Genomic DNA, 17,759 nt, shown 5'->3' with positions numbered 1-17,759 from the left:
AAGTTCACGACGCGTCGCATATAGGAGCGTGTGGTGAGTTTGTAGTACTGCTATTTTCACTGCTTTAGTGCGACTGGCTTGTATGATGATGAAGTAGGGCATTCATTTACGAAAAAGATTTGAAAGTTGAGATTTGGAGACATGCCCGACAGCAACAATATTTAACACGTCCACTCATTGAGGGGCACAGAGCGGACAGGAGAGCAACGTTTAAAGGAAGTAGGCTACAGTGTACTGTACGATACATACAGTAAGACAATCACACAATCACACAGTTCACAGAGGGTGGATTAAATATACAAACGCAGCTCTTTGGCTTTGTTCAGACTGCAGGCAAATCCCATTCGTTTCTGAAATCTGATCTAGGACAGACTGTCCACACTGTTAATTGAAAAGTCATCAGATGGCATTTGTGTCATTGTTGACCTATCTGCATTGGTGGTGGTAACAAAGTAATGACATACTGTATTGTGTGAGTAATGCTATATTCATAATAGTACTCTGATGACAATGCGACGTGCTAGGATCTGCTAAGCGACCTCATCATACTTCCAAATATAAATCAGGGTTCCGTGTCCGAGTGTCCAAACTCACACACATCTTTAGAAATCCAATTTGAAAGAATTTCCAACCACCTAGGAATGTGGTTTAAATTTCCCCCTTTTTTTTGCTGTTAATTCAGACTTGATTAAAACAATTTGAATAGGCTGAAATGGGATTTGGGCTGAGTGTGAACAAAGCAGTGCTCCAGCCTCCATTAAGGATGTGGGTTAGGAGACAGCTGAACAGAATACAGACTTTATCAATATGCCACTACATTATGTATTCGGGATGGCACAGGTCCTTTTTACATTGTTTTTTACAGGGATACTTTAACATCTACTCTGGCTTCTGCGTGCATCCCAGACAGTTTAAAGCTGCTTGATTCAGTATTTGGATATTTCAGACATTATCATGCACCTACTGTATATTTCAGACATGTAGGCTACTGTAGGATATCTATGCCCCTCCTAAAATATATGAGCCTCATTGAAAACAAATGTGAAACACGTCTCTACTTCTGGTGATTGATATTGTCCTTCTAATGCTTGAGTGGACACACACACACACACACACACACACACACACACACACACACACACACACACACACACACACAATTTCATTGCTTTTTTCATAAAAAAAATAAGTAATTGAACAAGGAAGGACAATATCTGTCACCAGAATGGACTAGTATTTTCAATTCATTTAACATGGTTCAAGTTCAACACTTGGAGTTTGAATTGTGTGTCTGACCAAATGAATATCAAATATTGAATCGAGCAACATACTGTAACTGTACCGGGTGCACGCGAAAGCCGCAGTAGGCGTTAAAATACTACTTTGAATCAGTCTAATGACCCTGTGTTTGCAATGATGTTTGGAGAATGTCCCCGACCGTGGCAGTGGGTCTATGGCTGGCCAGCACTGCTGGTCATGGAGGCTGCAGGGCTGATGGCAGTGCATGTGTTGACAGGAGCCTGCGTGCCGGCAGGTCCCAGGGACCCTGGGCGTCCGGCTGGGGGTGCAGGAGTGTTGCCAGGTGGTACGGGACCCCCCGGAGGCCCCACGACGGGACTAGTGCCTCCCGACTCACTCTGTTCAGGGGACCGAAGTCTCTGCATGAGGGTGGTCACCCTTATCGCTTTCTGTGAGCCATAAACAATCGAGGGATAGTTAGTTCTAGTTCATCAGGTAGTGTTTCCAAAACAGTGGGCCGGGACCCATTTTTGGGTCGCGGACACATTTTCATGGGTTGCAACTAAATATCCTTTTTATTGTGTCCTACATTTAGTTTTTCATTATTATTTCAAAAATATTTTCTACAAGCTCACACATGATGTGAGCTTGTAGAAAATCGGCAATTTTCACTAGCTTGGATCCTGGAGAAACAGCAAATTCCTCTTTTGGATCTCAAACTAAAAGGTTTGGGAACAATTGTCTAGAGGTGCAACTGCTGTAAACTCCACTACAAATAAATGTAAAAAATATATAATTTGCATCTGAGATGTAGTGGATTCGGATACTCGAGTAAATGGTAATACGTTTTGTAAAAGTTACCTTCCACTTGGCTTTGGCAAAGTTCTTCTCTATCTGCGCACAGACTCCATCCTTGATGTTCTTATTTGAGGCTGCGTTCCCGGAAATCCTGAGGCAAAGGACAACCATTGGTGGAAGAAGCCTACTCAGATTTTTGGTTGAGCCAATTCATGGCAGTAGCCTGATGACCTACAGTAATAATACATAACCATTCATCACTATACGTACTGTAGTGTATGTTTTGTATTAACCGTAAAACTAGTCATTTTCAACTAAGTAAAAGCCCCTAGAATTATATTTAAGGTCAGGACAGAACTGTCATCTCTCATACTCCATATATAGCAGAGCCAATAAACAATGTTTTCAGTATTTCTGAGAGAGAACTTTTACCATTCATGGTTTATAGCCTCCTGTGCTGTTAGTCGTTGATCTTGGTCTATTTCCATCAATGATGCTACAAGTGTTTTGGCTGTAAAAAAACAAACAAACCTAGAGTTAATCCATGTAAATAATGAAAAGGACCCACAGACTTGATGTCATATGTAGAAAAAGGACTATACAGAGACATTGGAGATGGTGCCACATGGAGGGGGGATGAGGGAGGGAAGAGGGGTGGAAAAAAAAAAAAAAATCTTGGGAACTGCTCTTGTGTCATATGTAAAATTGCTATATGTATTGTATTGCACTTTCCAAATAAAACAAATATTATATAAAAAAGAAAAAGAAAAGGGCACTTTTCATCCTCGACGACCTCAATCTACACTTAACTTCTCTATAAATGTATATATATCATTTATACACTGTCAGAGTTACAGACCCATTAACGGTCCATTTGGTTCCTAACTACCAGTCAGAGTAGAATAGAGACCTTTACGAAGATACTGAAATAGAATATTAGACCATTTAGTCACATGATCATCAACATTCCTGGATCATAAAGTCAGATCGGATCACCCCAGCACCACTGCTGATAAAGCAAAGATTCCAGTTACGTAATCAAGTTTTAAGTTGTTAAACTAGGGTTCCCACACTTGTGATTTGATATTGATATAGTGTAGCAACAATGAAAACTGGCATTGATGGGATGTTGCTGGCTTTGATTGCACAAATGTCCTCATTCCCAGTAGTTACTTTAGGAAAAAAATGAAAAAACTAGTAAAAACACCTTCTGTCCTATCCCAAATTCCACCTGACTAATTTACTTTAAACTCGGCACGTGTGTCACCAAGGACCCCAGGGGATAGTGCAGTGCCTGTGTTGAAGTCGGTCAGATCGGTGTTTGTCCAGAACCGCTGATTCGACTAAAACACAATTATTGTGTTCTGCTTAAAAATACACTTAGCTCAACAGTCTGGGCACCGTGGCAGCCAAGTCAGCCGGAAGGTGTGCCGTGGGTTTGACTCCCAAGCCCGACGGCCTTTGTCACTCCCGAGTCCCCATCTCTCTTCCCCTTTCCTGTCTGTATACTATTCCCTATCAATAAAGGCATAAAAAGCCCCCCAAAAAAGAGAAAAAAAAACATTAGCCTGATGAGGCCCAGTGATCTCATAGTGATACCTGAGTCAGAAATGTCATCCCAGTATGGTGAATCAAATTCATAGTCTCCTGACAAAATCTTCAGGAAAAGGTTTTTATCGTGGTTATCATAGTTGTCCTCCTCCGCGTCATCATAGAACGGAGGGTTCCCCGACAAACTGTTGAGTTCGGAAGAGAAAGACACAACGTTAACCACTCTTTAAAAGCGTGCCCACATCACTTTGGTCTGGAAGCTTAGTTGCTACTAAAAGTAGTGCTTAGAGAAAAATAATATATACTCATGTGGAATGGTTCGTGTGAAAAATATAACAGTGAAAGGTTATATAAACTTTACTGTTTTATACTTTCACGTAGTTGTGAATAGGGCTGCAACAGTACATCAAACTAATTGGTTCAATCAGTTATAAAAAAAGCGATTCTAACAGATAATTGGTAAGTGATCATATTTTTTGTTATTATAGGTGACCATGGATAACACAAGGTTTGGTAACACTTACTAGGCACCTCTATAATGCATTATGGGTATAATGCTGTATAAGTATATAGTTACAATAGCTCAAAAATCATAATTTAGGGCAAAGTGGTTAATCAAACTAATTAATTTAGCCATTTATTTAGAAATAATCCTTTAAATTGTTTGCCTTGATTTGTTGATATAAAAAGCATGCTTTTGATTAATAAAAAAGTAATCCTCAGAGGAAGAGATCCTCAAAAGGCGCTGGAGATGGATAGGCCATACTCTCCGAAAACCAGCCTCAAACACCACAAGGCAGTCCCTCAAGTGGAACCCCCAAGGGAAAAGAAAGAGAGGTCGGCCACGGAACACCTGGCGCAGAGACTTGGAGGCAGATGCAAAAGCTATGGGCCAGCTTGGGGACAGCTGGAAGTGTTGGCTGAGGATCGGGATACTTGGAGAACTAAGTAAGTAAGTAATCCATAAAAAACTATTACAGGAACACTTACAGGATGTACATGATGACCCCTATTGCCCAGCAGTCGACTGGCGTTCCATATCTTTGCCTCCCGATCACCTCAGGAGCTGAAAACACAATACACAAGATCATAATATCACCTCAGGAGCTGACAAAACACAATACACAAAATCATAATATCGTTGCTGATGGGTGGAAACCTACAAAATGGTTACTTTTTGGAATTTAAATAAAGAATAGCAGATCTACAAGCTCAAAATGCAATACGTTTATCTATTTTAGTAGGGCAAAGTAGGGCATTAATAAATAAATAAAAACACACAAATTAAGTTAAAACAGAGATAAGAGGTTTCTGCCCAACAGCAACAATATATAAAATGTGTCATCCCTCAAAACCATATTGCACACCTCACTTACATCATCTTTAATCAAAATGCCTTAATACAGTTGACCAATTATAGTTAAATTAATGCTTTTGTTACTGATCTAAAACCAAATCCTTACCAAGATAATCTGGTGTGCCACAGGGGTCCTTAATGAGTCCATTTTCCAGTTTGGCTAGTTGGAAGTCACTGATAACAATTTTGGAGTGCTTCAAACGATTAAAGTACACCAAATTCTCCAGCTGCACCAGACAGAAATAGATATTAAAGTAATCATTGTGATTAAAAAGGAATAACATGAAGGTATTTTTTTTGCCATGATTACCAAATGCAACTGTGCACTTCTGTGGTGTAAGAATCACTTTGCACTAAAAGGGTTATTTCACTCTAAAACAAACAAATTGTAACGTCTACTTTCCTTTTGTGTGCACCCCAGGCTGTTTTAAAATATTCATATGCTCAGACTCGCCTAAACCAAAATTGTGTTTAAGTTCAGTACTTGAGTAAATCTACTCATTTACTTTCCACCACTGGTGCACTTTATTTCATTTCATTATTTGGATTAAAGCATATTATTGTGGCATGTCAAGTGCAGGTGCTACCTTTCAGCACTAGGTGTCAGCGATGGACAGTGTATTTATGTATGTAATAAGAAGTATACCTTCAGGTTTCTGTGGACGATTCTCAGTGAGTGCAGGTAGGCGACAGCCTCCAGCACCTGTCTCAGTACATTGCTGGTGTCCTGCTCTGAGTAGTAGCCTTGGTCTAGGATCCAGTCAAACACCTCTCTGCCTGTAGCCCTGAGGTGTGCAATAGATGTAAGCACAAGTGAGAAGTGAGAACACTTTCTGGGCATCTCCACCTGATACACTTCCGACGGTGCCATGGTGAGCCAGCACCGTCGGAAGTGTGTCAGGCCCAGGGTCATCAGCCGGGAGCCACCCTTCACAGATGTTTGGCTCCTTTAATCCCGGAACATCTCTGGGCGGGAGAGCAGGGACAGGGACCTCTCCCTGCCGCCCTCTGCAGCCAGCTGAAGGATTCTTGTTCTACCCACACTCTGTCCCCTGTGTTATTGTTTTGGTGTTTATGCATGTCAGGGACGTCCTTGGTCCTTCTCCCTGATTCAAGCGTGGGCCTGACCGCACACCATAATTAGTGTTCTTTTCAGTGAAGTAAAACTAGCAATAGCACAATATGAAAATATGACACAAAGCCAGGCGTTGGAGGGGCTAGCGCCGGTTTAAAAAAGGGTGAAAAACACGGACATAATGAATAAGGCCTGAATTAATGGAGTTGTATTGTATTGTAATGTAAAATCTTCAAAAATATATTATTATAAGTTCACAAATCTATTCGATCAGCTATTTTTTAATAGTTGTAAAATAAAACAGGGCTAAAGTGTTTAAACTGTTCCTCATTTTTGCTTCTAAGCCTCTGGGAAGCCTACAATTTATGTAAATTGCCAGGGAAAATGGAAATGATGCTGCCATCAAACTATGAAAGGCTGCTGGTAGCTAAACCACGAAAGCCACAGAATGAGTGTATATTTTCCCAAGAGGTCTAGTCTGTTTATGAATATGGCTTTTGTTGATGCATGTGATTGTTTTTGTTTCTTCTTTTTCTTAGCATAAACTGTGCATATATTTAAATGTCTTAACTGTGTGTGTGTGTGTGTGTGTGTGTGTGTGTGTGTGTGTGTGTGTGTGTGTGTGTGTGTGTGTGTGTGTGTGTGTGTGTGTGTGTGTGTGTGTGTGCGTGCGTGCGTGCGTGCGTGCGTGCGTGCGTGCGTGCGTCCCTAGAACCACCGCCTTTAATTAATCAAAGGCTCACAAAGCGCCTCAACAAGACACTCACAGCTCCAGGAAGAGGAAGTACTCTTTCTTGGTCTCGAAGACATCGACCAGCTGGAGGATGTTATGGTGTTTCACCCTATGAAAGGAGGAGAGGAATGTGTTTAGTTTGAGCAGTAAATCCTGATTTATACTTTGTTGTACAAGTTGGTCAAAATAGCAGATCTATAAGCTCACAACTCATCACATTATGAGCTTGTTGACCATCTATTTTTGGCGTGCAACACCCTCATGCGACGTAGGATAAATCAGGCTTAAGTTACTTATAAATCAGGCGTATCATTCAAGCCTATGATACCAGCAATGCAATATCATCTTGAAAATAACATCACTGTCGGGCAGAAACCTTTCATCTTCATGTTTCATATTTTTATGTTTTCTTTCATAAATGATTGAATGCCTCATCTTTTATGTCACTCAAAATTCTCAAAAAAGATGCATGTATATGGGCTATTTTCACTTTAAATTCGTTGCCAACACAAGGTTGAAAGTGCATGTGTCTGCAATTATGCATGTATGAGGGATTTATAAAGTCAATTTTAAATCCAGTCTTATGTTTGTTATTGTATATTACAGCAATAAGAGAATTAAAAACTTCACTCACATTTTCAAGATCAGGATCTCATTCTTGGCGGCTTTCCTCACTTTTCTCCCATCCTTTTTGATGAACTTTTTACAGGTGAACATTTTCAACGTATTCCTGTCCTTTGCTCGGAATATCTCGCAAAATTCCTCTCTGACAAGACAGACGAAATAATTCACATTAACATCATAACAGTTTAACCATTAAAACAAGACCCCTTTTCTTTAAAATAAAACATCAGATTTTTGTATCAGTGACAAGAGATAAACAAACGTATGAATCACAGAGACCATGGGCAGACATAATGAAAAGACTATGTCGTTGTGCAAAACATGCCCCTTCAAGACAAAAGAAAAATATTTTCTCCCCTTCAAGTCCCAATTTAGTAAAGCCAATTCCCAATTCCCCTGCAGCCTCTCTACAAGTACTCCATCTCCGCCAACCCCCACAATCAGTCTTTGGGAGGGTGAAGAAAGCCTCAGGTCTCCTCCGATACCCGGACCGTCAAGCCAACATCTTCTTTCCACCCGACAGTGACAGGTCTCACTAGGGGGTGTAACGCATGTGGAGGTACACGCTACAAACTTATCTTCATACAATTTATCCTCACTAATGCTCATTATAATAACATGGTATAATTTCTGTCTAAACCCACTGCCTCTCAGAGTTAGGTTATGAGCAGTTCAGAAACCAGCCTACCAACCATGTGCAGTCCACCTCTGAGACACAGAGCTGGTAGACAGAGTTAGGCTTTCGCCTTTATTTTTTATATTTTTTATGGAGGGACAGACAGTAGGCTTACAGGAAATCAGGAGAGCGATGAGGGGGGGGTGACATGCAGTAAAGGCTCTCGGGATCGGGAGTCGAACCCGCGGCACACTGCCAGACTGGACTACCAGCCAGAAACTGTTTTTGAGCTGCCAGTGACTTTCTGCCATGCAGTTCTATGGAAAAGATGTGCTGGAAGTTGGAACACTGCCCTATTTTTTGGCGGCCAGCTCATCAAGGTCACTTTTGATCCTGACAACCCGGTCATTTAATCGTTCCAACATCCCAGACTCTGTGGAACAAACTCTAGTATTGGAATATATAATAATAATAATAATCAGAATTGTACAGCTTCAACAATCTAAATATAAATAGTCCTCGCCAGCAAAGAATATGGTAGACTATAAAAATAAAAAATAAAGTGTGACATTGCTATATAGTCTGGTTGCCCTGTTATAGCGCCTACACACTGTAGGACTTTTATAGTCATCAGTTTGTTATGTATTTCAAACTAGTGGAGTCCTTTTTTAAATCTGCTGCCATTATATCTTTGTGGCTTTCATACTAAACAATTGATCGCCGACTAGTGATCACACACTGCAATAGTACCAAGATGCGATCCAGACCTGATACATATAAGCTACATTTGTTTTTTTATTTCAATTCATTTTGACGTCTCACATTATGTGCAGGATCTCATGATACAATTTTCCAATTTCCAATTTAGGCATTTAGCAGATGCTCTTAACCCATTCTGACCGGGCACCCATTTTGGTGTTAGCATCATGTTATGCTTTAGCTATTGAGAAATAGCAGATCTACAAGCTCATAGCGCGGCACCGAGTGGCGCGCTACGAGCTTGTAGGTCTGCTATTTTAGAAAAATCGAAGAGCAACTGACATTTTTATAATCTGATCTCGGGTCAGAATGGGTTCATCAGACCAGTGTGTGTCCAGTGGAAACCTCGTATGAATCTGATCTCAGGTCAGAATGGGTTAATCCAGCGGGCTGTTGTTGTGATCGCCGCTATGGGATATTCTTCTACACTACAACAAGCGATTACACCATTTCAAAGTGGATTTCCATGACAAGCAACTCAGCGGTTGGTGCAGTAGCTGTTCAAAGTTAACTCTATACTTAGGCAGTCTAGGCTATTAGAGGCAATTAAGCACAGTACTTGAGTAAATATACATAGTTATTTGACACCGTACTGCTTGCTGCACAGGTATACTCACGATTTAACAATTTGTCCCAGGTCATATTTGTCAGCGACTTCGGAAGGAGTGTTGTAGTCCTTCTCCCCAACTGTTAGACAGCCAAATGGCATGGCCACACCAGCCCTAGCCAGGGAGCACACCGCTCAACACAACCTGTTAACAACACCACAACAACACAACAAGTAGAATTATTTTTCAGCTACCAAAAAAAACAACTAAAAAAACCCACACCGAATGGTTAACCCATTAAAACTGGGAAAGCATCTGTGTCATTTTTAGATAAAGCAATACGTTTTTCAGAAGATTTAGAACTGTGTTTTAGAACAGTAGTTCTCAAAAAAGTGACACGCTGTACATCTGTACATGTTTAATTATTGCACCACTCACTTCAGATGGGTCTGATTTTTTTTAAAACACAACTCTTCTCTTCTAGGGGTGTCCCTGGCACAAAAACACTTCAGACGGGGGAGTCTGCGGCCGAAGCCAATAGTGTCTGAAGCCAGTAGGAAATCCTGACTTCCTGAAAGTTCATATAATGGCCTGTTGTGGTGCTGTCATTGGGCCCAAAAAACCCCATAGCTCCATAGAGGTCCTTGTATTTGGGCCCAACCTAGACTGTATTACCTTAATAAACATGGTCATGAATACTTTCTGCTTCCAGTCACTAGTTTAAAGTCTCATTTCTCATGTCATAATATTCTTTTTGGAAAATTATGGTCCCATTTATAAAAAAAATGACAATAAAGTCGAGTATGTTCTGAGGGGCGTGGCTACCTTTACAGTCTATGATCGGGATCCACCCCCCGCTCGAGTCAAAACAAAAACCAACATGGGAAGTCCCGCCTCGTTGTCTGGGCCAGCCAATGGCCAGCTGGGCCCAAACGGATCTAGAAATGATGGCGATTTACAATTCAAGGGCTGACCCTTGAATTGTGGATCGTACGTCGTCCATATCAGACCCGGAGAACGCTTTGTCCATATTTTCTTACGTCTATGGGCCAAATACATATCCTTTTGGCGGTCCGTGGCACAAAAACGTTTGAGAAAGTTTTTGATTTACATTTTTTAGAACTGATTTAGAACTTTGGAAAGGCATTTGTAATTGGCCTCATGCAGTTCTTAAATGGTTAAATCAGCAACAGAATCACAAAATCTCTCCTTTATTGAGTGAACTGTGCAGGACTGTGAGTCAACAACTGCATTTTGTATAAAGTACCCTGCAGTTTCTGTCTGTCTGTAAACAGAACCTCTGTGCAGAGAAGAACCTGATGTGCTCTAGCCTTGACCCCCCTCTCTCTCTCTCTCTCTCTCTCTCTCTCTCTCTCTCTGATTCAGCAACAACAGCTGTGGAGTTGCAGACCTTTTTTTTGCCTCTCAAGAGAGCTATGGGTATTCATGAAGAATTAACAATTCTCCTACTCGTTTTAAATAGTGTTTCTAATGATGATAATTGCACAAAATCTGGTGACATGCATTGTTCTGTATCGTCTTGTCAACTTTCAGCTCACATGCATTTAAGCAAAAGCATCTCTCACATTAAACAGCCTAACTATACAAGTAACAGCAACTGACATCACATACTTAATTATATTGCATTAAATGGCATTAAATGAGTGCAATATAATGATAATCAACCTAACCGATTTAATCAATAAAATATGTATTAAATACATTACAATAAATAATGTAATACACATATACACATTCACTATTTTCAGCTATTATATAGTCAATTATAAAACAGTCATGTTGACCCGTTATATATAATTGCAGGTTAATTGGTTATTTAACCCTATTACAGTTTTTCACGATTGTTAACACACAAAAATCGAAAACACAATTTGCACAACCTTCACTTCATGTACCTAATCTGAATCACTCGACATAATTTGCACTACATCACACTCCCTTATTTGCATTAGACTTTCATTCTCACATCAAATCTCAAAGCATCAACCTACAACACACAAATAGTCAAATCTCTAAACATTCAGGTCTGGTGAGCAATTTTCTATCAGGACTGCAGCATAAAAGGGGCTTGAGAGCCTGTGTTTTGTCTGGTGAACAATGGAGAACCTTGAAGAGATCGACAACCAGAGAAGTTGAGGGGTAAGAGTGAGAGGAGGAGGAGGAGGTAGAGGAGTAGATGGACAGAGAGAAGGATGAGGACATGGTGGAGGAGGAGGAGGAGGAGGAGGAGGAGGAGAACAAGGTGGTGGACGAGGAGGAGGAGGAGGAGGGAGAGGAAGAGGAAAAAGAAGAAGGAGAACGGTCATATCTAATGAGATTAGGGCAACTGTGGTTTGACTATGAGCGAGGCTGGCCAGAGGGTCCAACCCAATCTCAGCCATTACACAGTTGTTGGCATCATTAGAAAATGTTTCTGTTCTATTCCTTCCACCTTATTCTCCTTTCCTGAATCCTATTGAGGAGCCAGCTTTGAGCAGGCTGGTTTACAGTAAAAAAACAGAAAAAAATAAATCGCCTGGTGGAGACAATGAACGAGGTTAATTTGAAATTCAACAGGACAACTTTACATTTACTGAACAACTGTTCCATCTTTGGATGCTACATTTTGGCGGAGAATGTCTGTGTGGCAAATCGGCTTAATATTTGGCAAATCTTGCATTAGAAGTGACAACGGGAACAGAGTGGGAGTAGAGTGAATGTGACTGAGCTGTTGAGAGCGTCAGTCATGTCCCCATCGTAACCTGACTGAGCTGCTGAGAGCGTCAGTCATGTCCCCATCGTAACCTGACTGAGCTGCTGAGAGCGTCAGTCATGTCCCCATCGTAACCTGACTGAGCTGCTGAGAGCGTCAGTCATGTCCCCATCGTAACCTGACTGAGCTGCTGAGAGCGTCAGTCATGTCCCCATCGTAACCTGACTGAGCTGTTGAGAGCGTCAGTCATGTCCCCATCGTAACCTGACTGCATCAGTCATGTCCCCATCGTAACCTGACTGAGCTGCTGAGAGCGTCAGTCATGTCCCCATCGTAACCTGACTGAGCTGCTGAGAGCGTCAGTCATGTCCCCATCGTAACCTGACTGAGCTGCTGAGAGCGTCAGTCATGTCCCCATCGTAACCTGACTGAGCTGCTGAGAGCGTCAGTCATGTCCCCATCGTAACCTGACTGAGCTTCTGAGAGCATCAGTCATGTCCCCATCGTAACCTGACTGAGCTGCTGAGAGCGTCAGTCATGTCCCCATCGTAACCTGACTGAGCTGCTGAGAGCGTCAGTCATGTCCCCATCGTAACCTGACTGAGCTGCTGAGAGCGTCAGTCATGTCCCCATCGTAACCTGACTGAGCTGCTGAGAGCACCAGTCATGTCCCCAGAGTGTATATATATATAGCGTCCACCAGTGGTGGAAAAAGTGAAAGTATCAATTCTGCAATGTAGAAATACTCTGTACCAAAAGTAGAAAGTATAGCCTACTACTCATTATGCACAATGTCCAATTTCACAAGTTTTCAAATATCATAAAAATCTTTTGAAAATATCAGATCTACAAGCTATATATATATATCGGCTGTTGGACAAAATGTATATAGGGATGAAGTGTTTAATGTATGTTTTGAAATAAGAATCAAAATATACATAGTATAATATATATAGTATAATAACTATAGTAACTTGTTAACAAGAAAGTTTTAAAATATTGGAAATACTCCAGTAAAGTAAAATACACCACAATCTGAAACAAACAGCAGTGCTTTCAATATAATAAATGTAGGTGCAATGAACCGAACGGTAACTAAGTAGATGGATAGAGTGGGAGGAGGATCAAGGACACAACGTTTCAGGTTTAGGCTCCAAGACTGTGTGTACAGTATGTGTGTAATTTGTGGAGGGTTTCAATTGAGATTAATGTTAGGCTTGTGTTTAAGGAAAGCGAGATGACACGGTTGGTTTATCACAGACAGACAGACAGACAGACAGACAGACAGACAGACAGACAGACAGACAGACAGACAGACAGACAGACAGACAGACAGACAGACAGACAGACAGACAGACAGACAAACAGATACATTTCCTCAACAGCAATGTTTTGGATGTACAAGCAATGTTTCCACCTGACAGCAACATGTAATTAGCCACAGATTCTTGTTATAAAGGAGGATTGGCAAATAATGAGTGCAGCCAGAGAGCATAGGTTACGGTGTCTCGGGCTGTGAATCATTCCTTCAGCATGAGCGCGGAGAGTACTTTACACAAGGACACCACAGGCAGCACACAGAGGGGCTCATTACGCCCTCCTCATTGTGTCCACAGAGATGCTTTAATAAGGTGTTGCTCATATAGTCACGATGCAACACATTGTGAGATTACAAGTACTTCTGCTGTTTTTTAAACTGACTCCGCCAGATAGCGGCAGCAGCGAGTTCCTCCTCCTGCTCCCATCTGGTCTCTCTCGGGCAGAGACGATGCACTCCGGTCAAATGCTGATCGGAGCGATCAACGTGAGACTGATGACGTATTGTAGCTGTGCCACAGCTCAAATGTAAACACAACCTAACAAGACTACAACTCAAAATTATTATGGAGATATCAGATTTTTGTCCCGCTGCTTCCGGTTCATCGTTTCTGCTTGAGAGAGACCAGATCAAGGTAGGAGGAGGGAACTTGTGAACTCAATACTGCCGCAATCTGGCGGAGTCAGGTCAGCCGTTTTTGCCTTTTTGAGGCAAAATTAATTCATGGAAAAATGTGGAAAATAAACTGTGAACTTGAACACTAAAAAAAAGCTGATAAATGGGTACTCTCTTGATTGGCTGAAAAATGAAAATGTATTTTTTGAGGGGTGCTAGCCCCTCCAACATCTGTCTGTGCAGTGTTCTGCCTGTGACGCCATCATGTCTATGGACTTTTTATGATGATTCTTTTGACTTTCGGGCCACGTCAATGGCAAATGACATCACGTGACCTCTTTGTGTGATGTCATGTCAGTCAATATAAATACATCTTCACATCATACATAATCATCATGATAGTCGGGAAGACCCCTGTTAGTGAACAAACACTCTAAGTGTGCGCTACTATAGTGCTTTAACCTTTAACAGAAACGTTTTATTTGAATCAAAACGTATAAATTAACTTACTTCGAGTAAGCACGTAGTGCATAGCAATGCAATCCATCCACTGTACATTCTCTGCTAGTAAAACATACTCGTGCTCCCTCAGGTTGCGATACGATAGCATTTCATGTTATCCTGGTAACGTTGGTGGGGTTGTACATGAGCAGATCATCTTCTAGAGTCTGCTCATTGCTGTTCCGCTGTTCGTCCTCAGCAACAGCTCTAAGCCATTCGTCTAGCTCAGCATTGCTGCTCCTGTTGTAAACAAACAGATCTGATGCTCCTATGAAGCTGGGTCTGCCTTTGGCTCCGGGCACTGGAACCTTGCGGAAGCGTTTGAAATTGGTGGTGGAGCCGTTTCCCTGGAAGTGCCGTGGTTTGACTGTCAGTGATCTAAACTCGATGAATAACCCAGTTTGAGGAAGATCTTCGTCTGCCCCCGACACGGGGGTCTCCAGTTTGACTTTGGTGGGCTTCAGTGGGGTCTCAGAAGACTTCTGTTGGCCAAAAACACCATTGCATTCTTCTGAATGCACAACAACGGACACCTCCTCCTCTTTGGCAGCCTGCCAGAGAGGAGGACTGGACTTCTGATTGGATGCCTCATCTTCCACAGGCTGTGGCTGCTGTCTCCTATTGGATGAAGACCGCTCCTCTGTTTCAAGGCTCTGGTTTCTATTGGACACTGGTAACTCCTCTACTTCCATGCTTGGCAGCTGATTGGCGAGCCGCAACCTCTTGCTAGAAAGTGTCCCGACACTTAAAGCCTCTCTCTGATTTGTGGAGTGTTCACACTTCTTAGCGTCTACAAGCGCATCAGGCCGGGTTTTGTTGCGTCCTGCTGGTTGAACCTGCTGGTACGGCTGCTGATCATCGAAGTCGTCCATGTCCTCAGACTCTATTTCTTCCAGCTCAAACCCTGCATCCATCTCCTTCCTCTTTCTGCCCTGGTCAGGGTAGCAGCCGGTGGGAGATTGGCCCGGGAAAAACTCTGACCCCGAGGCCTGGTGACCAAGATCCCTGGACCGCTTTGACTCCAACACAACAGGGGAGGAGTCATCTTCCCGAGGTCTTTTCTTATCGGGTGGCTGAAAGAAGCTGGCGAGAGAAGACCGTTTCTGTGGAGACGTTACTGTAGATGGCTTCTGTTTTTGAGGGGACTGCTTCAGAGAGAACATGGCCCCAAAGCTGGTCGCCTTAGACGGGACTGGATGCACAGTAAGGTCAGCCACACCTGCTGTCACAACACCTTGGTGTGGTGATCTGTCTGTCTGCTTCCCGTGTGAGGTTGTTTTCTGTGTAGAGCTGATAGATGAACTGATGGTCTCAGCCACCGTAATTACTGAGCTGCCTCTGTGTCTCTTCTCGGGAGTCTCTCCTACTGCTGTCACCCCCGTTACCTCATGTTGATCCAAACTGATGCCTTGTGAGGGTTCTGTGTTGACGGCGTATGCTGTGATGTTCAGAGATACTCCTGCTAACACTGTCTCCTCCACTGCATTCTGGGAATGTGTGGCACCGTGAATTCTGGACTTTGCACAGACCCCCACCGTGTCTGTCATGGCATGGGTTGGATTGCAGTATTTGTCACAAGAGATGTAGACGGCGGCCAAGCCAATCTCAAACTCTGGGATCCACCGCAAGGCTTTCTCTTGCAGAATCCTCCCCACAGAGTCAGCCCAGTCCATGGTGGAAGAAGGTACTATGGAGGCCTGGGAGCTCCTGGTGACCACGTTGACCACGCAGCTCTGTGGCGACTGTAGCAGCGGGCGGGGAAGACTGCCTTCTGCCAACAGCTGGCTCTGCCCACCTCCAAAAGCCACCGTTGCACCCACACGTTTGAGCTGTTTGTCACTGAGGAAGACAAAGGTTTTCCCAACAAAGAGCCGTCGGCGTTCTGGCCTGGCTGTGAGATCCACCTCCTCTCTGTGCAGATGGGGCTCATCCAACTCTGGGACGAAACTGTCAGCTTCAGGGATGGGATGCTTTTGCTGAACTGCTCTGCTCAGCTCACTGATGAACTCCTGTTTGATGATTGGTCGGCAGCACAGGAGAGCACTTATAGTCTTGATGGTGACCGTGACAGTGGGCATGACCAGGTGAGTACAGTCCTCTGTCCAGCTGTTGACCAGTACACCTCCCAGAGGAAGCAGGGCCTGAGAGAGCCTCGCCTTGCCCTCATCGTCCACACGCGATGAACAAACCACCAACTGCATCCTGTCCACACTGAACTCGCTTTGGAAAACTCCAAAGGTGACTTGGTCTCCTTCTCCCAGGCTCAGCGATGTGTTATTTGACAGACGCTGATTGTTGACAAACGTTCCATACTTGGAGCTGTCCTTCACTGTTAGGGTCTGGTCAGTAGCAGCGAGGTGGGCATGAACCCTGCTGACGGACCGGTCACGAGACAGCAGGATGTCACAGTTCTTGCGTCCCACAACATACTCTTTACCAGGGAAGAGGTAGTGGCACTCACCCCCAGCTACCAGGCGCTTCATGATCCACATTCTGTCAAGAACTACAACATTCACCACTAGATATACTGTATAGATATATACATATTTGTGGTCCTCATGCAGGCTTGTCACTGCAAAATACAGCAACTTCCGTACAATCTAATTACATAACAATTATGCGCCGATACAGAAATCACATGAAGTCGCTAATGATGTGAACACCAGACATGGTATCGCCAAAGTACATTTTTAATTCATTACAGTATGATAGCCGGTCGCTGTGATTAGCAAATATGATACATGATTTTTAATGTTTAAACTTCAGTATGATAGAATGCCAATTTTATGTTCTTAAAAAAACAGCCTATGACAGTCCTCTATGACGTCAGCCATACACACATTTATTACATTTATTTTATTTATTTTGTGACTTGAATGTCACATGACATCACGGGGGGTACACACAAAGCCACACTTCAGGAATCGGTAACATAGGACACTCCAAAACCAGGATCGGTATTGGACCCAAAACTCTGGAAGGAAGATGCAACCATAGACTGTAAAGAATATGGTCCCAAAAAGAAACAACAGGTCTGGGAATACCCATATATGGACTTTTTTGTTCTCCTTGGACTGCCTTTATTTTCGGGGCGGGCCCGTCTAGATTTTGAATGGACAGGTATCAGTCAAAAAGGAGACATCGAAAAGGAAGGACGGGTGGGGAAGGTTCAACATAATGGAAAGTCAGAACAGGTCAGCTCCATATATGGAGATCTAAGGGTTTGATGAGGTCAGATAAACTTGGTGTCCTGAGGTCAGATCTACTGTATATAGAGTTGCTGGCCTGCTCCACATATGCAGATCTAGGTGA

At 42.8% G+C, this 17,759-nt stretch overlaps 2 protein-coding genes across 2 annotated transcripts; both read right to left on the bottom strand.

Annotated features, from left to right (window-relative positions):
• Nucleotides 1–1,451: 1,451 nt before the first annotated feature.
• LOC308326547 (caM kinase-like vesicle-associated protein) lies at nucleotides 1,452–9,473 on the bottom strand (the record flags this gene model as incomplete). The annotated part of the gene is made up of 10 exons (XM_080779484.1): nucleotides 9,370–9,473; nucleotides 7,388–7,519; nucleotides 6,788–6,862; nucleotides 5,592–5,730; nucleotides 5,052–5,172; nucleotides 4,579–4,654; nucleotides 3,637–3,773; nucleotides 2,470–2,548; nucleotides 2,101–2,188; nucleotides 1,452–1,688 (listed from the first exon to the last, which is right to left on the bottom strand). Exons 1-10 carry the CDS (start codon nucleotides 9,459–9,461, stop codon nucleotides 1,452–1,454), a joined length of 1,176 nt encoding a protein of 391 aa, XP_080635610.1. The 5' UTR covers nucleotides 9,462–9,473.
• Nucleotides 9,474–14,557: 5,084 nt separating this feature from the next.
• Nucleotides 14,558–16,939, bottom strand: LOC308326538 (nibrin-like; the record flags this gene model as incomplete). The annotated part of the gene is made up of 1 exon (XM_080779470.1): nucleotides 14,558–16,939. The coding sequence occupies one exon, from the start codon at nucleotides 16,937–16,939 to the stop codon at nucleotides 14,558–14,560; it is 2,382 nt and encodes a 793-aa protein (XP_080635596.1).
• Nucleotides 16,940–17,759: the final 820 nt, after the last annotated feature.

This window comes from Protomyctophum bolini (assembly GCF_963924005.1).
Source record: "Protomyctophum bolini genome assembly, chromosome: 2".
In the NCBI taxonomy this organism is placed as follows: Eukaryota; Metazoa; Chordata; class Actinopteri; order Myctophiformes; family Myctophidae; genus Protomyctophum; species Protomyctophum bolini.
Note: the sequence above shows the minus strand (reverse complement) of the source record. Positions and strands in the feature narration are given on the sequence as shown.